At 40.0% G+C, this 27,954-nt stretch overlaps 1 protein-coding gene across 1 annotated transcript in view; it reads left to right on the plus strand.

The window, feature by feature from the left end:
* DCC (DCC netrin 1 receptor) overlaps positions 1-27,954 on the plus strand; it is a 687,608-nt gene that overhangs the window by 373,314 nt on the left and 286,340 nt on the right. Inside the window, exon 15 of the mRNA XM_053664328.1 lies at positions 12,554-12,708. Within this exon, the coding sequence (XP_053520303.1) occupies positions 12,554-12,708 (155 nt within the window). The remainder of the gene's footprint in view (positions 1-12,553; positions 12,709-27,954) is intronic.

Below are 27,954 nucleotides of genomic sequence, written 5' to 3' on the forward strand. Positions count from 1 at the left end.
GCATGGGGGAAGTAGAGAGGGAGCGGGAGAAAGAAGGGAGAGAGGCGGAGAGAGACAGCAAGTGCCCTGCTGGGGCCCAGTGGTCCACAGGTTTGAGCTCACCATGGCTGTCACCACTCATTCTCTGGAGAAGAGTGGACTAGACGGCTGCCACAGGTCTTCCAGTGCCTCCTGAAGTGCTACCGGAGAGCATGTGGGGAGAGGCTGGAATTCAAGTGTGAGGCTTCTGGGCTCTCCAGTTTGTGAGGGCTGTAAGCACATAGTGATCTCCAGGAACCCCTTGGGATGTGAAAGGGGCAATAATGGTTGGGGGTCCAGAGTGGTAGTTAGTCCAAAATGCTACAGTGTGATAGTTGGATAGAATAGTATAGCTTCTCTCATGCTGTGTCTCAAAAGGTTTTCCTTTCTAGTTCACAGATACCATTAAAGTATATCTTTTTAAAATTTCTGTTTCTTTTATAATTTGACCTGACTTTAATGAGAAAGGAAAAAATATACATACACAAATAGCCTATGTTCACTAAGATAGTTCATTTCCATGAAGAAGCAGGAATTTGCTTTAGTCTTATCTCTGCAAATACTGAGCTCTGTGACCTTCCGATAAGCCTCGTGAGTTCTTTGGATCTCAGTGTGTACTGTTGTGAAAACTGGCGGTAATAATTTTTGCCCAGTTGTCCTAATGTATCTACAAGGATTTCCTGGAGGCACCTTGACTTCAGCTTGCCCCAAATCATACTCACTGTCTCCTTTTTAAATATATTTTTCCTCCTTTGTTTCATTTTATGTTAGTTCCTTCTATTCTGTTGACTAAGCAAAACAAACGAACAAACAAACAAACATACAAACCAAGTCCTATTTTACTCCTCCCTGTCTCTCAACACTGCCATTAGTCATCAAGCCCTGTGGGGTCCGCCTGGGCCACAGCTGAGTCATGCCCCTTTTATTCTGTTTTCTTCGTCATACTTCCCTGATCTCTGACAGTAGGTTCTCACCTTCTAATCCATCCTCCTCACGGTCTCTAGTTATCTTTTGAGGTATAGTTTGGACAACTTACTCCACTGCTAAAAAAGGTGAATATTCTTAAATTTATAATGATTAAAATATGCCACTTAAGTCCAGATGGATGGATTTGGAAGTGAAACTACTAGTTATGAAATGCTGATTTTTGTGTTTTTAATTATGTAAAAAAACAAGCATAACATTTTTCTGCTATAATTGAGAAGGAGAAGAGAAGTTGTAGCTCTCAGAATCGCTGTGAGAATTAATTGGAAAATTCAAGGAAAGCATCCAGGCCAGTCAGTCACTGCAAGCAGGCAGAATGGAGGGACTCATTGCTCAGAATAGTGTGAGCTTCGATGATATGGGGAAAAAGCTGATAATAAAGCTCAAAGTAGGACAAGTAATCATAATAACAGGTTGCTATTTTTTGTATGAGCCATTTGTTTTTATAACTGCTCACCGTTTTCTACTTTTAAAGCCATTCTATCATTATCTATGGAAATCTTTCTTATCTTCCAAGCCCAAGGAGATCCGTCCCCTTTATCCCATTGGCTAGTTATTCCCCTGGACGTACCGTGGTCCTCATCAACACCAATCACTGCAGCTTCTCCACGATCACTGTTTAAACACCATACTTTCATGGCACCGTCTAGACACTTGATTTCTTATCTTCTATGTAAGACGCTGATTACAACAAACCTTTGATTCCACAGAGACCTACAATTCATTGATTTTACAATGTTTCCATTGCTCGTCATCCTTCACTTGTTAAACAGCTAAAATCCCTTGGCCAATCATTGTAAACATGCACCAATGTTCTGCTGACTACACTCTCATTTCATATTAATTTCTTGGCAACAACCAACTCAACTAAATGTAAAATTCGATCTACACTTTACTTGCCCTCTTTTGTGTTTTCTAGCTCTCCACTAGAGTGAACATATACCGCATGTTTCTGAGCTGAGATACTCATTTTGCTCATATAAGTTTATTTAGCTCCTTAATACCATAGCTTTCTAAAAGGTGGCGGATTAAACATTTGCCTAAGATTAGCAATCACTTTGTCAGGAAAATTACTCTAGATGAAATCATCATTAATCTGTCTGACTGGTTAATGGTGTCAATAAAGCAAGTGCCATAGAAAACATATTTTATTCGGTCACTTGGGTGCTTTTATTCCATATATCAGAGAGCAGCATAAATTCTAAAACCTGAAAGACAGAATTCACAAGACAAAATGGCTTCAGAGATATCCAGCTGTCCCCTCTTAGTACTTAAAAATCATTAGAATTGAAGAAGATCTTTGGAATCATAGTCCAACTTCCTTCTGCTTGGAGACTGATGCTCAAAGGAGGGTTCAGTTACATGCCTAAGCCCACAGAGTCAGCATGAGTAATGAGAGCAGGCATTTAATGAGCACATACTATGCCAGACACCAGACTAAGCATCTTACATACATTTTCTCATCTAATCCTCTCAATAACACGTTATCCAGTAGAAGAGGTATACACCTCTGGGATGCAACCAGTAAGTGATAGAATCGAGACTTACTGCAGGACCGGCTCTGAAGCGGGTGTTCTTGACTGCTGCTCCTAATGGATTAACCTGGGAAAGGACTACAGTTTCTCTATTTTTTTAGAATTATGACATGGATTTCTTCTATAGACTTATTTCTGATAATTTTCGGTTTCAACGGCCAAGCTGATGTGCATTGTTTATTTACCAAATGAAAGTCACCGTAGCAAACTTTGTAATGTATGTATAGAACGCCATCCCATTTAGGACCTAAAAGTACTTAAAGAGCGTGATGCAGTGTTCCCCAAAGGTTCAGGCTACGTGGCTGTGGGATTGAATTGCATGGGTTACAGTCCTGGCTCAGCATTATAGCAGCTCTGTGGCCTTGGGCCGATTACTGGTGCCCTGCTTTCCTCGATTGGAATTATAATAATACCCGATATGTAAGGTTGCAATGAGGATTATTAAACGAAGTTAAGAAAAGGTTCCTAAAACACGTGACCGTTGCCTGGTGCAGCAAAAGCACCCAATTCCTGTTAGCTAGGGCTCCACGCAAGTCACTGTGTGGGTTGGAACTGAGAGTCAATTAAATACAGATAACCCCCATTCATAATTAGGAAGGAATTTATCACTTTCACCAACAGCCCGTTAGATCCCCAGATAAAGCAGGAATGACGATCTTCCTGTTACGGATGAGCATGGATGGCTCTGTTCAGAGTCTACAAAGTACTGCCCAAAGAACTACATAACTAGTAAATATTAAAAGCAGGATTTAAATGCAAGGTGTCTAGCCCAGTGATCTCACTGTACCTCACAAAGTAAAAGATATTTCCTAAAAGAGGCACATACATAGTACTGCAGGAGTTCAGATGAGAGAAGTAAAAACGCCTTTTGTGCGCATCATTCAATTTAATCCTCACAATAAGCCTGTGAGGTAGGCCGGTAAGTGACTGGTATCTTCAGTTTGCAAATGAAGCAGGGAAGACTCCGAGATAGCCCCTGACTTGCTCGAGGTCCCGACATGCTTATTTTATGGCAGAACAAAGACCGGACTAGGTCCTCCAATTTGCAGCACTGTATGCTTTACATTGCTTTATGCCATCTCAGAAAACCTCGGCTCACTGCTTAGGATTAGAGAGCTGCTTTTCATGATTGATATGGAGGATTCATTTTAGAATTTGCTGTGCATTAAGTTTTCAACATGGTGTTTATGTATTACTCCCCTGCTCCTCAGAGTGTAGGACTGTGCAGCTGATGAAGCTTGTTATCCATAAAGAGAGTGTGTTATGATGGAAAGAGGGCAAGAACCAGAATCCAAAGCATTACATCTGACCCTGGCTTGCCCCTCGGCAGGGTTAGCTTGCCTCTGCTTCTCAGTGAAATGTAAAACTTTGTCCTTTCCTCCTCACAATGTTAAGAACTAAGAGATGTTAAAATCTAAGAGATCACTGAATGAGAGAAGAGTAATTTAATTCTTCCAATGAATTTAATAGATACTTTAAAACATGCCACCTATAAATGCCATATATAAATAGATGGCCATTTACTCACTAGGAGTTGACTACGTCTAGTACTGTGACTGAAGTGATAGAGAAGCCAACAGTCTTTTTTGGAAGCACTTCAGTACTGTTGGGAGGACCCTTCTACTGACAGATGTATGTAACTGCACACCAAGTTAAGAGCTCTAAATGAAAGGAATGGGCATCTGCAAGAGAAGATCAGAAATGTGCACGGTGTCCTGCTATAACCAGATTTGTGTTTTGAAAATATGAGGGTAGCTGCAGAGTGGAAGTTGGCCAGAGGTAGCTGGGAGAAGTTAGGAAGCCGTTTATAGGCTGCTGCGGAAGTCTAGGCAAGAGAGGGTGCTGCATCCGAGTAATTTATCAGCCAAGATGGGGTTGCGGTGGCAGGTTCTAGAGATATTTAGGAAGCAACATTGACAGGACCAGGTGATGGACTGGACATTAATGGTGAGAGAAGGGAGGTTTTCAAAGATAGTTTCTGGGTCTCTGGCTTATTTAAATGGTAGGTGGTGGAACAATTTGCGGAGTAAGATAAAGATGCTGGAAAAGATCCAGATTTAGGGATAAAGAGCCTAAATTCTGTTTCAGACATGATGGTTTGATGTACATTTACAGTATTCAAGTGAGAATGGCAAACAGGACCTTGAAAATAGGAAACTGGAGTTCAGAGGAGAAGTTTAGGCCAGATATGTAGATCAGGAATTTGTCAGCATGCAGATGATAACTTCAGCTAGAGAAGGATGAAATGCCCCTCCAAACCTTCCCAAAAAAGTCAGAACTAGAACAGGACCTAGAGCTGAGCCGTATTTATTAAGGGGCATTGGCTAAAACTAAAAAAAAAAATATGTAATTTTAAACAAAAACTTCTTTTCATGAAAAAGCTTTTCATTTGTCATTGCAATAGTTATTGGTCATGTAACTAGTCTCTCAAATGTTCATGAGATGCTCAAACAGAGATGATATTAAAGAAAAAATTTAAAAGCTTGTTTCTCAGGCTATGCTTAGAAAAAAAACAATTTTTAACCTAAGTGTAATGGAAATGCCTCTGCCCAAGAAGATGATCTCTGCCCCCCTGTGCTTTGCCTGGTTCTGGGTCACCTCTGAACCTGCCTGCTTTCAAGGTAGCACAGACTTTGGAGTCAGTACTACCTGGGGTACTAGACGTGGGGCATTTGGGTGGTTGTCACTTAGCTTGCTGCTGTCACTTGGAACCCTACTCCTTATGCCAGTGATTTTTGACCAGCGTGCCACAAGAATTTTTAAAACATGCACTGTCTGACTATTTAGTCAGGGGCATTGGTCTCTTCTTAGATTGTCAAATAAAAAATGACAACAGTCAACACAACAACAGCTGGCTTGTGTGAATGAATCAAAATTATAACTATTTTTTGTCAGATCAGCACAAAATATGGTATATTTTTTTGGTGTGCCACAGAATTTTAGTAACGAGTTTATGTGTGCCATGAGATGCCCTATTCTAGCATATACTGTATTTCAGTTTTGAAATCTTCTCATCATTTCACCATTGTTTACCTCACTAAAAAAATAAAAATGAGCATGGAGTGAACAGAAAGGATATGTTAAAAATATTTTCATTAAAAATAGCATAGTTCCTCCCTTACAAAGAAACATTAATATAACCCTTGTCTCTTGGAGCAACTAATTAGGTATTTGATACATCGAGACAGCGTTTGCTGCTCACCTCACAGCTGTTTACTTAATATGTATACCAGAGACATGTTGTTACAAATAATCCACTAAAAAACAATATCATGCTTAATCTTTGTTTACTCCCGAAATGTAAATACAAAAGTGCTAAACTCAGCTAAAAACCAAAACAAACAAAAAACGCACACTAGCGATTTTCTATTCCCAATTAGGTATGTTAGATTAGAAAGACTTTGAGTAGGTCCCACTCTCAGTTTTCACATGTTGTAGATGAGACACAGGACAGTGAAGTGCCAGAGGTCACCCAACTAAGGGGTGGAAACTGGACAGAAGCAAGCTCTGTGAGCATTTATGAGATCACACTATGTGGCAATACTCTGCAATTATTCTATTAAGCTTTTCTCATTTATTTAGCATTCTTTCAAAATAGTCGTAAACACCAGCAGCCTAATGATTCTCTGAGCTCAGTGGGTATATACGCTGAATGTCAATAAAATATGAGTGGAGCCCTGACCAGTGTGGCTCAGTGGGTTTGGCGTTGTCCCACAAACCAAAAGGTCTCTGGTTTGATTCCTGGTCAGAGCGCATGCCAGGGTTCCAGGCCAGGTCCCCAGTTGGGGATGTGCAAGAGGCAACCACACATTGATGTTTCTCTCCCTTTCTTTCTCTCTCCCTTCCTCTCTTTCTAAAAATAAATCAATAAAATCTTTAAAAATAGAATACAAATGGAATATGGCTTCTCTTCTAAAATAACTAGCAATTGCATCAAATGGACCGACATGTTTATTAACCCAATGAGACATGTTCTAGAGCAGATGCATAAACCAGGAGCAGCAAAAGTGCAAAGGAGAGAGCACTTAATGCTGCTGAAATCCAAGGCTATAATGATAGGAGCTTACAACCAGGCGAGGTCATTTGAACTGGGTTTGAAGAATGAACAAACTTTTGCTAACCAAAAAGAAGGAAACAAAACTGATGAAACACAAAATGGCAAAGGCAAAGAAGCAATGAAGTGATACAGTGTTTTGAGGCTTGGTGACTCATTGAGGATGAGTGTGGAAGGTTTAGCCCACATCCCAAAGGTCTTTGGATCATGTCCCAAGGAGCCGAGATTGTGTTAGCCATAAAATGACAGCAGCTCAAGGTCTTGGGCACAGAGTTGACAGACTATGTATGTTAGAAGAGAATATCTGTTAACAGAAGATAGAAGGAACTGGGAAAACCAATGACAAAGAATTAGAAGCTGTTGTTACAATGCAGTGCCTTGTAGATACAAGCCAGACCCAGGGCTGGTGCAGGCACAGGAGACTGCTGCCCGCCCAGAGTTCGGTCTCAGCACAACTGAAGCAAGTTTACTGTCCATGTCCTCCTGTCCCACCTCGTGACTTGAGATGAACAGGACTTACAGACTGAACTCAGAAGGGCAGCAGCATGACTGTTATTGGGTCACCGTGTGTGCTTTTAGATCACAGCAGTTATTTTTCTAAGAAACCTCAGCCATGTAGCCCAGAACACTCACCACTAGAATTTATAAGAAAGAAATGTTTGCAGATGAACTCTTCTCGGTCCCCATATAAAGGTCCAAGTAGGCAAGTTGCCCACAGATTTTTTTCAGTTAGCAGGAGGAGGCAACCTTGTATACTTACACTTTATGTGGGTTTTCTGTGATTGAATTTGATATGAATGGATTCTAGAAAGCTCTGGCGACTTACTTCCTTTACTTCAGTCCATTTATCTTGAACTCGCCTGAACCCCACACTGGTAAATCGGAGTCAGGGGAAACGAGGAGAGTAATGGAGTTTTGTCTGACAGCGTCTGCCACCAGAAACTGTGACTCTGAGCTCTGCAGATTGGAAGGGTCATGATGTCTTGAGAGCCATGGCAGAGAACTTCACAGAGAGGCAGCCAGCCGGGGATCCTGCTGTGTGGCCAGTAGTAGTCGGTGCTGCGACAGTGACAGACAGAACACCCCAACGCATAACTCGTGCCAACTCCTAACATCGGTGTTCTCTGGTCCTCAGAACCTCGTGTGCTTATCTGCCAGTTACAGAGAAGCACGGACTAGAGTGAGCAGATAGAAAAGGAACCTCTTAAATGTGTAGACTATGGAGAGTTAAATGACCTTAGGGGGCTGGCTTTGTTCTGTGGTGGGATTAGAGAAACGCAGAGTAACAAACTGCCTTTCCAACTCAGATTGTCTTTACCTGCTGGGAAGTGGCTTGCAACGTTTAGTTTGGACAAAAGAGGTGATCACAAGCCTCCTTCTAATCTTTTGGTCTTGTAACTGGAAAATCTGTGAATCGCGACGTGGCAGGAAGAGCCATTCTCCCAGAATGCATCTGAGTCATAGTAGCGGTTTGCTGTCCTTCCAGTAGGACCTAAGGAAGCGTGAAAGCAGCCTGGGAACATACCCGGACACCAGCTGGACGCCACGTCTGCCAGGGCCATCCAGCTGCTGGCGGGTGGAACTCAGAGTCCCTACTCCTTCTCAGTTGATGGCAACAAAACCTCCACCTCTAACAAATATTCCTATTTTCATTAATGGAACCTGTTTAATACCTCTAGGGATGGCCACTTTTTTAAAATTTAACTTATCTCTGCAAGCAGAACTTATCTGACAGAACAAAAATTGAAAAACAAAATTGGGGGTAGGCCCATAGTTTAATTAAATCTGTTTATTTTTCTTATTGTATGATTGTATCTCTTATTAATTTCTTTCCTCATATTCCTACATCTGAACACTTTGTGGAAAAATCCTCTTCTTGGACTCCAGAGCACTCATTTTATCCTGAGGTTGTGATGGTATTTGAGCATAAAACTAAAAGTAGTGGCCCTGACTTTCATATATGGCAGACTCTATATTGAGTACCAAGCACCAGGCCTACTGCTTTACATGCTATGCATTTAATTCTTTAGGAAACCTATAAAGTAAACATTTTTGACACCAATTAGCATTCATGGTGTCAGGGGTTTAGATAAGTTAATGAGAAAACCAAAACATGAACCCCAGATTAAGAACCCTGAATCCCCTCTACAGCCTACACAGCATTCCGCTGTGACCCAATGTGGATGTGATAAGCAGATTTCTGGAAAAAAAAGCAACACATAAAATGAAAATGTTGAAACATTATATAAAGCCGTGAAGAGTCCACACTGAAGAAATGAGTGGCCAGTCTAGAGCAGAACCCGCGTGAGACTAGAAGAGGGGCCATAGAATTGTCTCCAAAGCCATGTTTGCAAAGAAAGCACATTGCATTTGCATAACTTGTACTTTTACAGATCACTAACAAATAAGTGTTTCCTAAAGACTTCTTGCTCTCCCTTTTTGTAACAACAAGAAACTATCAATTGTCCTTAATATAATTAATTGTCCTTAATATTGTCAATTAATATAATTTTACCCATGCTTATTATTAATTTGGAATACCTTTTGGAGGCTCATAAAGATTAAGGAAGCCTAAAACTCCCTTCACTATAATAAAGTCCAGAAACCCCTTTATATGTGAGTGATATTTTCATTATATGATTTTAGACATTTTTGCTTGTGCGTGCCCAGATTTTCTTGTCTCTTTTTTTCCCTTTGAAAAATGTCTGTTCCAAGGGTTAGGTCAGCATGTCCTAGAACACAGCTATTTCCTCTAAATTATTCAGTAGTTATAAAAATAAAGTCAATTATGAGAGCTGCCTTTCCTTATAGATACCCAAGAAGTTTGGTTTGAAAATCTGAACTTTAGTGACAACGCTGCCGCTTGAAGGTCCGGAAAGGATAGGAAATGACTCACAATAGATCACAGACAAATTTACCCTCACAGCTCCTGGTGAATACCCAGCGGGCCTTCTTCCCCTGCAGGATTCTATGCTTCCTACCCAAAGGGCCTGTGATCCAGATAGGCCCCTCCTCTTACCACTATTGTGTGATATCAAAACTGGATTTGAGGATAAAGCTCCAGATTGCATTCTTTTCTGGGATAGCCATTAACTGCGAGTCCTCGGGGAGAAATATTTCTCTAAATCTTCTTTTGCAACTGTAAGAAAACAATAATAAAACCACCCTATCTATATAAAAGGGCTACAGCAGGTGATATATATAAAATTTCTTTCACTTAAAGAAAATAAATGAAATGCAAAAATCCACATCCACCAGCTATACAATCTGATTTGAGAGTTTTCTTTTAAAAAACCACATACTGTTTTGAATCATCTCAGTCCGGTGGGAGAGAGCAGCGTGCTCTGTGGCACACAGAAGCATCGTCTGATGTTTCTTGCCCTTTCCTACTGCAGGTTGCTATTGAGTCCCACCCAGATGCCTCCCCGACTATGTCACCCTTGCAGCAACTTAGCGCAGCACCACTAAAGAAACGCCTAAACTTTTTGCAGTATCCAGATTCATACAGGGTGTTTTTAAATTGTAGAAAAACATGTGACATCATGTTTACAGTTTTAATGACTTGTAAGTATGTCTATACTTACAAGACTTCTGTGGCATTAAGTGCATTTACCTTTTTGAGCAACAGTTACCACCCTCTGCCTCTAGAGCCTTTTCATCTTCCCTGACCGAAACTTTATACTCATCAAATACTAACTTCCCATTCCTCCCTCCCTTTAGCCCCTGGTAATGATGCACAGTGTATATTTTAATTTATCAGCAGTATGGGGTAAAATCATGCTAACTGCTGTAACAAATAATGGCTCAAAACTATTTGATTCTGTCCTGGCTGGTGTGGCTCAGTGGATTGAGTGCTGGCCCGTGAACCAAAGGGTCACTGGTTTGATTCCCAGTCAGGGCACACACCTGGGTTGTGGGCCAGGTCCCCAGAAGGAGATGCATGAGAGGCAGTCACATATCAGTGTTTCTCTCCCTCTATTCCAGGGGTGTCAAACTCATTTCCACTGGAGGCTACATCAGCCTCGCACTTGCCTTCAAAGGGCCAAATGTAATTTTAATTCCTTAACAGTTAAGGAGTAGTTACATGTACACAGTCCTAAAATTATTTCAGTCCCTTGAAGGCAACTGAGAGACTGATGTGGCCCCCAGTGAAAATGAGTTTGATGCCCCTGCTCTATTTCTTCCTCCCTTCCCCTCTCTCTAAACATAAGTAAATAAGACCTTTAAAACAAAAAGCTATTTGATCCCATAAAGCAGAAAAAGGATGTTCATAATTGAAGGCAGTTCTTCCTCCAGCTCTTCTCCATGATTCTTGCAAACTCTGACTCCTCCCATCATGAGTATATGGCCTCCCAGGTCTCCAGGGCACAGCTGGAGGAAGAAAACGTGGAGGAAAGCATGCAGGGCAGGGCGAAAGTAGGTTTACAGGTGTGAGTATGCAACGCACAGAATTTACTCACATATTTTTAATTTTGTATTTATTGACATGAGAGAGAGAGGAAGGGGAGAGAAAGAGCGGGAAACATTGATCTGCTTCTCCACCCATCCATCCATCCATTGGTTGATTCCTCGAAGTGCTCTGACCCAGGATCAAACCCGCAACCTCGGAGTATCAGGATGACATTCTAACTGACTGAGATACCTGGCCGGGGCCACAGAGTTTACTCTCGTATTATTAATTGTTAATTATTATATCATTTTCCAAATTAACAGCTCTAAACCTCCTTTGGCCCACCCCGTGTGTGTGGCTTTTCTAGGCCAGGCTTAGCGTTAGCATACATCGCACCCAGACTCACTGGTCCAACCCAGTCACATGGCCTCGTGTAGATTCAACTCATGGAGAAGAAGACGCGGGTGGAGGGTGAGCCCGCCAGTCTCCGCCACAGCAGTCAAAGTGACGGAGGGTGAACATGTGGGTGCCCAGGGGTCACCCTTCGTTCCCTCCAACTCTGTTTTCATTTCTCTCTTTTTCAGCCTTGTTTGACAGAAAAATACAGGTTTCATTCTAAATATCTCCCAATCCCAAATAAAATCAAATGGCAAAATTAAAATCTACATATAGTTCCACTGAGATGTAAGAGATACTATCTAGAAATAGAAACTTTAAAGAACTACAGAGTAACTTAAACAGATTTCCGTCTTCACCCATTCAGTCAAGTATATGAGGCCAACGAGGGTATACATGTCTAAAATCATGTGTGTCCTTAAAGAATATTTTAGTAGTTTTCCTTTCTTGTAGATATCTTCCATGTCCATAGGGCTTGTTTTCTCTCAATATGCACTTTAAATCCGACCTGGTCAGCAGATTGATTTATTTGTTTGGAATCACGGAGGAAGTGTTTAGTTGAGAATGCACTGGACGCATGCAGATGTGGCTCAAAGAACGAGGCAAGGGCCTGTGTGTCTTCTGTGCAGAGGGGCGTCTACTGCCTTGTACTAACTGCTGTTAACTAACCACGGGACTCGCACTCCACAAACATCAGCACTTGGCATCTGCCTTTTCCTTTTGTTCCACGAAAGGAAATGCGGAAATGCATTCGTCTTGTTGGCAATACTCACAGAGACTGATTGGTAGAGTCGTTGAAAATCCATCATTAGCCAGAAGTTTGGGATAGGCATCTTCTGTCTACATTCCAGATGTCTCTCATAGCTCTTTGTCATGAGATTTGAATTCTGAATTGTAAAGTGTCCAAGAAAAGACTTTAGTTTGTAAGTTTCACGGAACTGGCACAAACTTGAACTCCGCAGTAACCCCGCAGTAACCCCTCAACCTTTTATCTGTAGGCCCTCAGGGTGGGTTATTTTCCATAGTAAGTCTCAAAGGTCTTGAATCATGCCCCAGAGTCAACATTAAATGAGGAAGCAGCCTTTTTTCCACCTCACTACTGTTGCACGTTAATTATGATTTTGGCTAAAAGTATTGATGTTGGAATAATCTTTCCCTGCAACTCTGATTTCCCAGGGAACGAGCATTGAATACGTCCCAGCCTGGGTCCCTTCAGCTCACCGTGGGAAACCTGAAGCCAGAAGCCATGTACACCTTCCGCGTCGTGGCCTACAACGAGTGGGGGCCCGGGGAGAGTTCGCAACCCATCAAGGTGGCCACTCAGCCTGAGCGTGAGTATGAAAGGCAAAAGGCCGCATTTAGGAAGTGTTTATTTTTGCCGGCAAGACCCTTGAATGCATTCATAGACATTTCTTAAGAAAATGGATGGAAGATTCTTGAAGCAGTGTATGTAACATGAGGATTTTAAAGGTAAGACAACTTCTTAAGAAAATGGCCTTCCCACTTAGGCCATGTCTTCATGATGGCAAATTAACAACTCTAAAGACCCAATCCATCCGTACAAGCTACGTGTTTACTTTCTAAGTGAGTGCTTGACTTGCTCTCTGCTAGTACTTCATCCTCCACATTGGGTTTCAGCCTACTCCACTGATTTTTCAGATTTTCCAAGTTTCTCTGTGAGAATATAACATCAGAGGCAAAAGAACAATGCCATAGGACTTCTAAGTGCAGGGACTTAATAAAGAACTTAAACATGCCCTGAGTGCCCTCCAGAAGCCTCCGAAAGGGAACTGTGACTCGAGGAATGGAAAGAGACAATCTCCAATGGGCAGTCACACTGCCCTCTGACTTAGATCGCTGTATTAAACTACGTGACCACAGAGTAAAGCGGCTGAGTGTTCTTTGAGCAAGTTAGAATTCAGCGATTTCTGCCTTTCTAAAGGAATGGCCCCCAGCATGTACACTTGAAAAACACTTCTGCGTCTTATAGAATGTTGCTTTCTACTAATCTTCTAATGTCATTTGAAAAGGTTGATTACTGATGAGCAGTTTGCCAGCTTTATTTTATTTACAATTAAAAAAATTGTTGAGGAAGAGACATCAGGGGTGCTCAGGTAGAGATAGCATCTGGGTGCTGTTCACGTGGCTACACTTGGCAAAGTCCCCATTCTTTCTTCCACTGGGTGACTGCTACAGAGACAGGGTGATAAGTTGTTGTGGGGGAGCTGGGGTGGAAAAGAAATGGTCTAGCGGCACAAGTCTGGGAAATATCGGCCTCACAGAAATAAAACCTCAGGTGGCATCTTACAGGCACAATAATGCACAGGTTTCAGACAGTCTTTAGAAAATGCACTTTCCCAGGCAAGACCAGCTAAATAATTTGCAGGACCCAGATGCCACAGCAGGACATTAAGCCACGTTCCATGGATGGCTCTTCTGAACTTGGGGCCTCATACAACTTCTCTGGTCCTAGTCCCTGTGAAGCCGGCCCCACTTGCAGGTTTCCCTTCTGCAGAATGTTTTGTTTTGTGGCCGTTCGGTTTGAAATCACTGGGTGATGTCAATTTCCATTTCACAGTGCCTGCATTAACATGCTATTTTAAGTTGTCAGTTTCTTTATTAACTTACTCTTCATAGATTTTAATCTATAAAGTTGAATAACAACAAATTAGGTCAGAATATGTATTTTCAAAAATCACATATGCCATGCTGTATACAGATTGACCATGCTGTATACAGTTTAAAAACCCATGAAAAACTCTCTAAGGAAAACTCTTGTTTGATTTTCTAATAGTAGAACTTAAAAGCATGTTCACTTTCAAAACTCCAGGTCCTATGGGCCCTCCGAGTTCCCTGTTTCCTATTCTTAACGGTGTCCCTGCAGTTGTCTCAGTAGGCTTGCTTTTCAGGGCTGACTGGCCATGATTGCACTTCTGATAAAAAAAATTCTAGGTAGTCAGCTTCACTTTCTAGGACTGGGCAATATTATTTTTTCTTTTATTAATACTAGTGTTTCTAAATATGCAGTTTGAGAAATTAATTTCCACTGTTTTTTAAAAAACTCATTTTATGCCAACTTTCCAAGATGAAGGACAAGAAAGTATTTTCTATTTTGACAATAATTATGATGTCTTCTTTAGTACACACATAAAAAATGCTTAGGACACAGTATTTTCTGCTGTTTTTAGTATTGATTTAAAAAAATTAGTAATTATTTGTATCACACAAAATTATAAAAGAAAAAAATGGTATAAATCATTAAAGTTCATTTAATGAGCATCTATTATGTTCCTAACATATTCCATGCTGAGGCGCATTAAAAAAGCATATGTATATAACAATATAACAGTATTTAACGGGTACCAGGAGCTTCTTGGGGAAGCAAATATTCTAAAGATGTAGCAGTTACAAGACAACTAAAGGAAACTTGTAAGAGGCTGTCGTCCAATTGAATCACAGATTAGTTGCGGGCCCCTTACCCGTGATGGCTGAGGCATAGCATCTAATTACTTTTTTATGCCTTAATCAAAGCATGCCCACCTCCTCAAATAAGTATTGTATTGCAAAGACAGCTGCCCTGGTCCTTTCTGTATCAGCCATTCCTGCTCATTCAGAAAGCAGTGTGGGAGCCTGGGCAGAGGACCCACTGGCTGTGGGCCTCAAAGTTAGCGTAAGTGATAATGAGACACAAAATAGAAACTACGTCCCTGGCTGAATAAAATGTGGGGCTTGTCGGCATAGTTGTCGCGTGTGAGGTATCTTTTCTCCAGAAAATGAAAATGGGGGATCCTTCTGCTTTAGAAGGAGCCTTGAATCACTAAGGGCAGTGATAACAGACTTGGAATGGGAACCGTACTTGCGGCCTTCCACAGCAGTGTGGTGTGGCTAAATCACCTCTGTCCAGACTCTCGTGGGCAGAGGAAGGATTCTTGCCTTTGCAGGCCATTCGTCGTTCCTCTGCATAGTGACTGGATTTTACATCATTGACAGTTGCCATTGGAAAATTCTTCTCTTACTGAGCAAAAAAGGTAGATGGGAACAATTCAGCCAAAGCAGTGAGTTCAGAATATCCTTTATGTGTTCCAAACAGCCAACTCCTCTGTTCATTTCAATGAACAGTACTGGGCAGCTCGCTTGTTGTCTTATTACAGACATGAGGATAAATAAATAATGCTATCATGACTAATAGGTACTACGTGTGTATTTTACCTTCTATTGTTAACACAAAGTGCCAGTTTGGTGATTTAAAAATGTTTCTAGCATAAGGAACGCTTCATCTTCCCCAAGCCTGCTCAGTAATGCACAAACTGCTGAGGGAGCCAAAACACTCTGGAGATCCAGGGGCTGCTTCCTGTGGACCCCGCCCCTTTCCTCTTCTCCCACTCTCTTCCTCCACGACTTGTTCCCCTCCCCACCTAGAACTTTCTCTCTCCACTTCTTATAAGCTCTTCTTTTTGTATTTTTAGAGGAAATGCAAAGGCTGAGTTTGTTATTTGGCTAGAATATCAGAATTTGGAGGCACAGTGGAAGGAGGCACATTCCCGTCATTATTTCTCTCCCTGACAAAATGATCTTATCTATTGAAAATGGCTCTCATCTCGGTATGCATTTGGTGACTCCTTTCATCACTGGGTTTCCAAATATGATGTAGTAATTGTACACTAAAATTGCATAGCTTTATACAAATTGAATTCAAGTTTTCCATATTATTTGAAAATATCAACTCTATTATGAAAGCCACATTCTCAAGGAATAAACACTGATGGAAAATATGTCTGAAATATAAATCAGCCAGCAACTCTTTCCAAAAGTGCATACATTTTATAATAATCATTTAAAGAGATCAACAGCCTAAGATCCAGTTTATGAAATACTCACCCAGAATAGAGCGGCTTGATTTATAGAAAGGTTTGTGTTCCCTGATTATATCTTCCTTTTGCTAAACCCTTGCTCTTTCCCCTGCCTTTATGGAGTATAATTTCTCCACTGTATTGTCAGCAGGATTTAAGTCTCTGCCTGCTTAAGACTTGTCTAATCTCTTCTTACCACATGTGGAGTATTTTTGAATTATTATTAGAGATCCTTTAAGATGCCATTACGACAGTTTAATCAGGAATGATAAAAATGGACTGCATACTGGCTAGAGGCTTGTGTTAGAATGGGAAGCCTATTTGCTAGACCACAACCCAATTATCCACAAAACCCTTTTATATTTCAGTTGTAAGTAATATTCTTTGTCCATTATATTCTTTGCACTGAAAAGATGAGTGAAAGCAACCCCCCAAGTCAGGTGACCTTAGAATACATTAGCCAGAGGAACAGGCATGTTTACTTCTCTCCTTGTGTCTTGGGTTTTGTTTTAAAATTCTGACAGTGCTTTACTTGAAGGTGGTTATGGAGAGAGCTGAGACATCTCTGAATATTGTCTCCCAAAGTTACTACCTGTATCTTAGGGCAAATTTCTTAATCCTTGAGACCTCAGTTTTCTCAGTTATAAATTGGAAATATTATTTACTCTTCCTTCTCTCAAGATCTGACAATGAAATGGGACGAAAAAGAAGCCCCTGAGTCCTACTTGGCATCTTGCAGGCACTCAGTCGAAGGTCCCTGCCCCAACAGGGTCAAATAGAAGCATAACTCCAACTACCTTGCACTTGCAAACAAAGTGGTGGCCTAGTAGGACAATCACCAAGGAAATTAGGCTAATATAATCCCTTCTTGATAGTTTGGAACTGGCTTGATTATAATTTTACATGTATATATATGATCTTACAAGAAGGTATCCAGCCATGTAATATGAAAAATAGAGACATATATTGAAGAAGATTTAAGATACAAGAAACATTGTACATAAGACAATGACATTTCATTCTCCTTCAAAGCAGGCATCTTGGGACCTCACACAGTTTTCCCAATTGCCATCAGCTGCCCCATTGTATTTTCCTGAATCTCGTGGACATTCTGGAATTTCTTCCCTTTTGAAAGGTGATTTTAGTTTTGGGAAAAGCCAGAAATCACAGGGTGGTGAATCTGGACTGTAGGGGGGCTGAGTCACCTGGATGATTTGATGTTTCACAAAAAAAACTCTGCATGAGATGTGATGCGTGAGCAGATGCATTGTTACGACAAGACTGCCAAACACCAGTTCCCCATAGGTGTGGCCTTCATATCATCTGAATAGTTTCTTTGGAGGAATGTTCAAGCTTGATGCAAAATTTTATGCAGATTCATCGCTCTACTCACTCAGTCATTTTGATTATGACAGCCACACAGTGCACGTGCTTGCTCAACTGTGTCTACCACCCTCATTGACTAGTACAGTGGAGTTGTCATTGTTCACACATGCACATTCCAGTCCACTGTCCTTGCTGCCAGGTTATGTCAATGTCATGCAGACCTGTACTTGTTATATTAAGAATAGATGGACTTTTTCTGGGCAGGCTATTTTATTTATATATATAAATAACTTTTCCCCTAATTATCTTCTCTCTATCCTTTAGCAGGCTATTATAGACTGGGCTGTCTTCTAATTTATTTTACCTAATGTACATCTTTATCCCTAACTAAATTATGAAGTATTATAATCAGAAACATTGTATCCTATAAAATGTGTCACAGCATTGCCATTTACGGATAGCTGGTTGGTTAGAAGATACTGGTTGAATCTGATTTGTACTTAATGTGTGGTAGAACCATTAAATATTGTAGTTATTTCATTGTGATTCTATAAATTAAGCAAACTGAGTAACTTACAGTTCTTTCCAGATCATTTCTTTTAGCACTTGAGCTGATTTCCAGTTGTTAACTGTACTGCATGGTGATTTGAGTGAATATTTGGGGTGACTCTTGTGGCAAACTCGACCGTGAACCCATCAGCAGTAGGCCAGGTGTTTAGTACATGGCTTTATAATAGAAAGAAATAAAGATAAGCACAGACATTCCACCTTTGTCGGTAGCACAGATTGCTGATGCAATTTTAGAAGCCTCTCATTACACAACATGTTTTCTGGGAGTACAAAAATAAGATGTGAGAAGCAGTGCAGGCTCATTCACTCAGGCCCATGGACGAATGAAGGAAATAGAGAGAGAAATTAAAAGCTAGTAGTTTAACTTCCTTGGCAACAGAAGGCTTAAGGAAGCCACTTGAACTTAATGGTCAATTAGATGAGGTATTATGTCCTTTACAATGGCATATGTTAGTAGAAGAATTAGAGGAAGGTTTGGAAGGATGGATTGTTTAATCACTGCTAGAAGAGTTCTGACCAAATGTGAGTATAATTCGAAATAATTATTTTATGCTAAGTTCTGGACCTTCACTGTTTTTTAGTATAACCCCAAGGCACATGTATCTATTTAAAGTTGTGTACCAACATAAAATTAAATTTAAAATTTAGTTTTTCAAGCATTCTAGATACATTTCAGCTGTTAAATAGCACTTAAAATATATTTTATAAATTTATATATATATATATATATGTATATAAAACTAAAATATTAGTTCTTTGGTATTATTAGCCACATTTCAAAAGTTCATATGTGAGTAATGGCTACCATTTCGGGCCACACAGAGAACATTTCCATTAGTGTAGAAAGTTTGATTGGATAGAACAGATCTAGTCACTATGCTAGTAAATGAGGGTACAAAGCAAGTCGAACATTGTTCAGACTCTCAAGATCTAGTGGAAACTACTTTAAATAGAACTCACTTAAAAAAAACATCTAATAGATTAGTCTCTGAGAATGTTGAAATGTTTTTTAGTCATTAAAATAATATAAAATATTTATTTTTAAAAGACCAGAGAATCTAGATCTGATCGTATTCTCTGGTTAGTTACTTAAAGTCCCTCAAATATTTCTCAAATTAATAAAAGTTAAAGTATCTTTCAAAACAAAATTAAAGATAAAGGACAAAGGTTATGCATTGCTTTGGTTACATAGTGGTGCAGCACAAGTTTAATTTGTTCCTAAAAATATTCTATTGTCTTACTGTTATTCTCTTCTATTTCAAGCACAAAGCATAATTCAGGCTTCTTCCAGTGGCATGAACAAACGTCCAGAGAAGATATATGCTTGTGGAGAAATATATAGAACAAACACAAATACAATAGAAACCTATATAACTTCTTTAACTGTCACCCCAATACATTGAATAAAAATATTTTATTTTATTTTATTCTAATAACTATGTTCACATCTATTTAAAATCACTTTCACTAATCTTTTCAAAATATAATCTTTGCTATATTTCTTTCATTACCATGTAGTCCTCTTATATCCCTCTCCCCCCAGCAATCACCACACTGTTGTCCATAAAAATTTATTCTAAAAGAAGGAAAAAAAGCAAATTTTTTCTTATCGATATTAGGGAGTACTAAGAAAGAGGGCATGAAATTGTAATAATTGAAGCTTTTGGGAAGTATCCCTAAGTATCTCCAAGTATCCCAGCCAAGGATAAAGAGCTACCTAAGTAGTTTTGGTCTGAGTTTAAATGCCTAGTTTGGTTATGTATCAGATTAACAAAACAAAACAAAAAAAACCTGAAAGTAGGCTGCTGGCTAAACTATATTAGAGCAAAAAAGAGCTTGAGCATCTTTGAGGATATTGTCATCCTGCTGGGGCCGCTGAGTAAAACTACTCAGAGAAGAAACAGCTGAGCCAAGTGTTTCTGTGGGGCACCCCCAGGCATATGTTACTTTATAGGAAGCTGGGGAGTATTACTAATGCATAAAGACACAAAGAGAACAGGGCATTTTGATCACATGTGTATTTACACATTCTCTCATCTCAAGAGCCCCCCCCCCTTTTTATACCTATGCAAGCCACAAGCATTTATTGGGCACCTACTATGTGCGTCAAGCCTTCTATCAGTTGCTGGGCATAGAAAGTATAATATGATGGACAGGAGAATGTCGAAGAAATTAGGAATGAATTGTGTCACAAAAATATATCTAGAAGATAAATTTTTCTGAATCGTACTGGGGGATCATATTTATTTCTTCTTTATTTTAACCTAAAGTTAGGAGTACAAGGTAGTGATACATAATTTAATGCATCTGTGTTTTAGTATGAAATATGATAGTGTGTTTTAAAAAGTATCACATCAAGAAATTGATAGTTGACCAACCTGATATAATACCCAACCAAACTTAAGTAAAACTCATTTTATTATTTTATTGATTCTTTTAACTGCAAGTTATGTTCTATCTGCTGCAACACACAGTAAATCTTATATGCCACACACAAAAAAATAATGTAACTTTAATTATTGTTCTCTAGCTCCCATGTTCCTTCATTATTATATTGTTTTAATAAAAGTTTCATTTCTAATTTGTAAGGATATATCTAGGGGAGAAAGACACACAACATTCCCTGTTCTATGAAAACTCTTTTCTGATGGGCGCTTTGGCTGCTTCCAGCACTTGGCTACTGTAAATTGTGCTGCTATAAATATCAGGATGCACAGGTTCTTCTGAATTGGTGATTCAGGGTTCTTAGGGTATGATCCCAGCAGTGGAATTTCTGGGTCAAAAGGCAGTTCCATATTTAGTTTTCTGAGGAATTTGATACTGTTTTTACAGTAGCTATACCAGTTTGCATTCCCACCCACAGTGCACTAGGGTTCCCTGTTCTCTATAGCCTCACCAGCACTTGTTTGTTGATTTTTTCATGAGGGCCATTCTGACCTCTGTGAGGTGGTATCTAATTGTGGTTCGAATTTGCATCTCTCTGATGGTGAGTGATGCTGAGTATCCTTTCATACGTCTCTGGGCCCTCTCTGGGCCCTCCGTATGTCCTCCTTGGAGAAGGGCCTGTTCAGGTCACAACAGCATGGATGGAACGGGAGAATATCATGCTAAGTAAAGCAAGCCAGGCGGTGAAAGACAAATACCATATGATCTCACCTATAAGAGGAATATAATTAATAAAACAAGCAATTGAGCAAAATAGAACCAGAGGCATGGATACAAGGAACAAACTGACAGTGACCAGAGGGGAGTAGGGAGGGAGAGAGGGTAGAAAGGAGAGGAAGAACTAATCAAGAAACAAGTATGAATGGCTAATGGACATGGACAACAGGAAGCAGACTGACTGTTGGACCGGGGAGTGTACTGGGGGGAGGAGGGCAAAGAAGGAAAAACTGGGGCAACTGTAATTAACCACAATAAAATATTCAGTAATAAAAAAACCTCCTTTCCATCACAGCCCAAACTTTCCACCATGGGAAACCCCAGGCCACCTCTAATATAGGTGTTGAGCTGGGCCAGAATTTATGACCTCAGAATATTTGGCAGGTACAGGGAATTGCCATGAGTTGAAATGGAAAGATTTTAGGTTAATAACACACATTTGCTGCCTCAGATCATAGCTGTTAACATCAGAGTCAAAAGGTTACCATCAGTGTCTGAGAGGAAATGATAATGAATTTTAATCAGGCTTTTATCAACTGAAAGTCAAATGTTGGAACTCATAGAACAAGGTAACATGGGCAGTGCAAGTGACCCATCCATTACCTCCTTTCTTAAACCTACAATTGGTGTTCCAGATCTCCCAAATGGAAGGAGAGTGAAATGAAAGTATCTTACAGGGATGTCTCAAAGCTTAAGAGAAAATCTGTAAGATGGGACACAAAAGTATACTCTCAACCGATTATCCTGAGGATTAAATAAGGTAATTAGTATAAAATAGTTTGCACTCTAGAACATGGTCAGCCCCCAAAAGATGCTAACTCTTATAATTGTGCATTCCTCCAATGCTGGATTCTAATTATTTCCCCTGCAGTACTATTCCTTAATACTGCATGTAATTTGTTCATTTCTATCTCTCTGCTTTTCATATGTTTGAAATTCTCTTCTTGTTTAGGCTATTTCTTAAAATTCTTCTATTTCTACTTTAAGATTTTATTTAATATTTCTAAGAGCAGAAAGTCTACTTTGGCTAATTTACTACTTGGATCAATCCGTTAGTCTGCATAAATTTATTTTTCACTTTCCAAATTTTGAACCTTATCTTGTCATTCATTCATTCAACAAATATTATTTGTGTGTCCCCATTGGGCTACCCTGTATTTCTCAGCCCTGAGAATTTAGCCGTAAAAAAGACAAAGTACTTACTCTCATGGGTTTTATATTCTAGTGACAGAAAGGCACAATAAACAAAAATAAAGCATGCAGAAGAATAAAGCAGCTTAAGGGAACATAGAAGGAGGAGGAAAGAGATGATTGATTATACAAGGGAAGATCAGAAAAATCTACAAGGGATGTCAGCAAAGATAATGGGTGGAGACATTTCAGGTCAAGCAAATAGCAAATGCCCAGATCCTGGAGAAAAAGAGCAAGAGAAAGACCCATGTGCTGCAGGAGATTGGGTGTGGGGGAAGGGGGGACATGAATCAGCAGGCAGCAAGTCCAGCTGTGAAAACCGTGGAAGCCACACGGAGGAACGTTTATTCAGTCTCAGTGTGGAGGCATCTACACAGGAGGGGGTGCCATGGTCCAATCTTCATTTTCAAAGGTGAAGCAATTAGACTACAGAGAAAGCTAATGTGCTTTATTCAAGACTTGTTAGTAGCTCAAGTTTTGGTAAACATTGTGGAGGTGTTGAGAACTGGTAGCTTTGGGAGATGGGGACAAGACTGGATGCTAGATGTAGGGAAAAAGACTGGAGTTCCATTTACTCTTTAATTTTAGTCCTCAGAAAGGAGGTGAATTGTGGGACCATTGCTGAGGTCAGAAACTGAGTAAGGAGATGTCTTGGAGAGGGTATAGTGAGGGGTTGCATTGGGGGACAAATCAAGGATTATTTCTGTGACATGTTAGGTTTGACTGTTAAGTAGATTTGGGTTTTATTTATTCAGTTAGACTGTGAACTTACATAAAGAGCCCAATATTTTGAATATAAAAATGAAAGCAAATGCCACATGCTGCTAGTCCAATGGCCAATGCAATGATGTATTTAGCTTCTAATAGTGTCAAACTGAGCTGTTGTCGGAAAACATGGGCGAATTCTCCATGCTGTAAACTAAAACATCTGTGCCCTGCACACGCCTAATGCACACACCACAGGTATATGCACAGTGCCATGCACAGAAGACACTCACCAAAGTATTAAGCACAGAGGAGTCTCCTTTAGAAAGCTGCCATGCAGGTCAGGGAAGTGTAATTTGACATGGCTAACACCAGAAAGGAGAACGGACCCAAGGCAGCCTCAGATCTGCAGCCTGGGCTTCCAGCTGCCAAGATTTTCCAAGGAACCCTTTTAAAAATGAGCAAATTAGCCCCAGAACCAGCTCGGTTTCCAGTATGTGCTTTGCCCATGTTCGTTAAACAAGAAGTTGAATTCTGATGGTGTGTCTACGCAGGGATGGTCCAGAGTGTGAATCACCTGATGGCTCTGTGACACATCAGAGTTTTACCAGTGGAAGCCTAGTTCAGGCCTAAGCAGAGGCCATAGAATTTAGGAGGAGTTTGCCTTTGGACTTGGAGCATCTCTTTTCTTTATGCTTTCTCTGTCTTGGGGTCTTATATCTGCCATTAACTCAGGACACCCAGAAGCCATGCACTGTCTGAAAAATAATGTTGAATCCATGAAGTTTCTTTGAGACTGTTGATTCAAATCACTGAATTTTAAAATGAATAAACTTGGAGCTGAGAGAGTTTCAGGCCAATCATAGGATGGGATAGTGCACTGGTGGGTGCCCCAGGTCACCACTCAGCTTCCTAGCTCAGGGTTGTGTATGTGTTTCTTCCGCTGTTTTAATGAGGACACCTATCACATGGGTTTAATTCTAATCCAGCATGCCTTCATTGTATTTTAGTAAAAGGCAAAGGTCTTTCTGAGCACCTATCAATTGTGGGGGTGGACTATTTAAACCAGTACCTACACTGCCCTACATGTCCGACATACTGTTAAAGTAAGATGACAGGTACTCAGGTTGAGCACTGAGCAAGCTATGAAATTTAATAACAATACATAAATAAATAAATATTTACTTATAATTAAGAAGTTATCTTTTCATTTTTAAATAATTTCAGTCATTGTTGCTCAAACAAGGAGGTATTAAGAAACAACACTAATGTCCTTAAAATCATATTTGATATGCTTCTGCCTTCTTCCTCTCTTTGAAATTCTGTTGCTGGCTTGAGGACTGCAGGACATAGTGCTTTCTGAACGTTAAGGACTGCCAGCTGCTTAGGGGACCTTAAGGGAACTAATAAGTGAAGGAATCAACTGCGTAACCGAGTCTGCAGACGCTGCCAGCGAGAGCCATTACTGACACTGACCACCTGCTCTAATTTTTGCCATTTGACCTTCAGTTGATAAAAGGCCCATAATCACTTCCTCCCAGACATTGATGGCAACACCTTGACTTTGATTTTAACAGCTACAACCTGAAGCAGTCATGACATGGCACCACCTTAAACTCTTTCAACTTCAGCCCTGAGCAATCTCCTGTACTTGTCAAATATCCTGTGAGCAAGAAATACGGTTCCACCCAACTCCTACCTTAGTTGTGACACAATAAAATGGGGCAAAACTAACAGTGCCAGGCCTGGGATTCAAACCTTGCATAATCTTTCTATCATAATGCTGAAGTGCAAGTGTGCATACGTGTGTGTCCGCATATGTTCAAACTCAGGTGGACCTTGATTATTTCATGGAAACGGAAGAATAATTAAAGTTAACTACATTTTAACAATTGTTTAATGAGTTAAATTATGCTTTACTTTAGAAAAACATAGTCATGACAGTGTAAGGCTTTGAAAAATCTTAATATTATTGAGCTTAAGCCAGCAAGTGAGTTATGCTACCTGTTTTTTTGAGAATGTGCTAGGCACATAATTTGAACTCATTATTATAAATCACTTGATCTTAACCCTCAGCTCACTGTCTTAATTCAGAGTGTTCTACTACTACCTTGCAGTGAAATAAAAAATTATTATTATTACTTCTGTTATTTGGGGGGTGGGGAGGGCTGATGGGCTTGTAATTCTGTCTACAAGCTCCTCTCAAAAATGCTTAGGACTCCCAGAGAAAGCTTGATGCTACTTCTGGTGGGACATTTTATCATTTAGTATAATATTTAACTACAAATAACAGTGTAATAATGGATTTAATATATCACTGACTTATACTGCTTTGCCAACAGCTTGCTAACGTTATCATTTTGAATATGATTTGTTCTACATACACTTTTAATCTACTGTTCTTCCACTAATTTTGCCAGTTACTTTGGAAATATTGAATTTTACTCTATTCTAATTGAAGCATTCTTCGATTATCCCAGTAGCATTGACTACATGTATAATGTTGGTATGGTAGCCACTGGCCACAAGTGGCTACAGAGCATTTGATTCTTATATGCGCCTTGACTGGGGATTGAACCTGCAACCTTGGCATATTGGGACAATGCTCTAACCAACTGAGCTAACCAGCCAGGGCCTCTATTGAGTGCTTGAAATATGCTTTGCCCAAATTGATGTGTACTATTAGTACAAAATCCACACTGGATATTAAAGACTTAGTATAAAATTGTAAAATATCACAGTGAATCTTATATAGATTGTGTTTTGAAATGATGACTTTTTTAGATATATATGGTTAAATACGTATTATTAAAAATGAATTTTGTTTATTTAGTTTTTCTTTTAATAATGTGGCTACTAGAAATTTTAAACTACATATGAATATTCATGGCTCACATTAATGTTTATATCGGCAGTGGTGACTTATGTGTATACCTTTATCTCTCATACTCAAGCAGGAAGCAGTCAAGGAGAAATTAAAAATATCAAGTATTGCCAATCTGATATTAAATTGAGATTCAGAGTTGTTGAAATTCAAGTACATGGATACATTTTCCCTTCTCAAGGAAATATTTCTGAAAGAGTTATTTAAAAAGCACTTACATTTAACAATGAGTTTATTTTACTCTGTAGTTACCCACCATCAGTCTTGAACGCTGTTAAACACCGGGCGTTTCTTTACTATTGGTCTGACAATTTCTGGCCCAAGGAGAATAGAAGCAGAGGAGGGGGCTTGAGGGACAGAAAGGTGTCTCTGATCCAAGCAGCACACCGATGTCCCTGTGTTCAGTTTTGCTTAAAGTTGTCGTCCAGCTTCTGTGAGATGATTAAGTGCTGAAGCCTATTTGTCTTCCTGACGCTATCTCTGAACAAGCCTAAATCTTCCATGTGTTTAATAAACTTCTTATCTTTTGAATACTGAAAATAAAATAAACTTAATCCTCAGGGTGGTTCAGTCAACAGACCGGGAGCCTTTTAGATGTTTCTTAGAGATAGAGGACAACTAGGTTTTCTGCCCCATGCGATTATCAATCTTCCATGTGCGCGCATGTATGTGTAAGGGCGTTAAAGGTGCTTCTCAGTGATAAATGTCAGTGGAATTGCACAGTGAATATTAATTTCAGTATTGTCAAGGTCATATGTGTACCCAGCTTCAATGCTACTGGAATTTTTATTGTAATCACTGTTATGGAAGATATTTTATCTTGGGCTCTTTCTTTTCCACTTATCAGGAAGAAAGGGGAGCATACTTCCTCAACAGCCATCTACATTGCTCAGAAGAAAAGGGCCTTAGCACAGTCTGATCTGTTAATCAGGGTAATTATATATTTCTAGTAAGATCAAAATATGGGTTTAGAGGAGCTAAGTTAGGTGGAAAGAGGAAAAAAAGACAGATGAACACAAAATCTGGAGACTAGCTGATGTTCCTGAAAAGCCACTGACTGTATATGGAAAAAGAAAAGAAAAAGAATTGCATAAATAAATAAAGATGAAAAAATTATCTGATGAAGCTCTTCATAGATGTGGGCTATGAAATTATCTAGCTGGGAGCCCAAGAAATTAACGAGAAGTAAAGAGGAAGAAAACTATTAGGTTGTGACTGTCCATCTGGGAATAACTAACCAGTGGCAGATCTCTGTGTACAGTCAGGTCCCTCAAACCCAGCATGGGTGCCAGAGCAGAGACACTCACCCTCAACACGCCCACGCCCACACATACACTGCTCAGTCCAGCGTTAGCCCAGGAGCCACACCAGAAACACCCAGGTATGCAGATCAAAAACACAGGAGTCCTTCCTGAGGCTTCCGTTATGCTCCAACTACAGTCCATCAGACACTGCTGATTTTGTCTTTTGTTGCTCTTGAATTCCCCCCTTTCTATTTGTCTCTGCCACCATCATTCAAATTCAAACTGTTAACCTCTCTCTTCTGTACTGTGGCATGTTCTCCCATGGGTCTCCCAGCACCTCCATTTGCCCCCTTCCGTTCACTCTTCGTGTAGCCAACAGAGTACAAAATGCCTGAATCCATTAATTTCTTTGTGATTCTTCTAGATCAAAGTTCTCCCAAAGCTTTTAAGGCCCAGTGTGGCCTCACCCCTGACAGTCTTTCTGAACTCACACAGACCCCCACCCCATTCTCTGCTGGCTCCTTATGGTCCCACCACCTTAGGCTGCAAATTTTTTTTTTAATCCTCATTCAAGGATATGTTCACTGATGTTCGGGAAAGAGAGAGAGAGAAAGAAAAGCAGAAAGAGAAAGAGAGAGGGAAGTG

The sequence above is a fragment of the Artibeus jamaicensis genome, unplaced genomic scaffold (assembly GCF_021234435.1).
Source record: "Artibeus jamaicensis isolate MK-2021 breed Jamaican fruit bat unplaced genomic scaffold, CSHL_Jam_final contig_354, whole genome shotgun sequence".
NCBI lineage: Eukaryota > Metazoa > Chordata > Mammalia > Chiroptera > Phyllostomidae > Artibeus > Artibeus jamaicensis.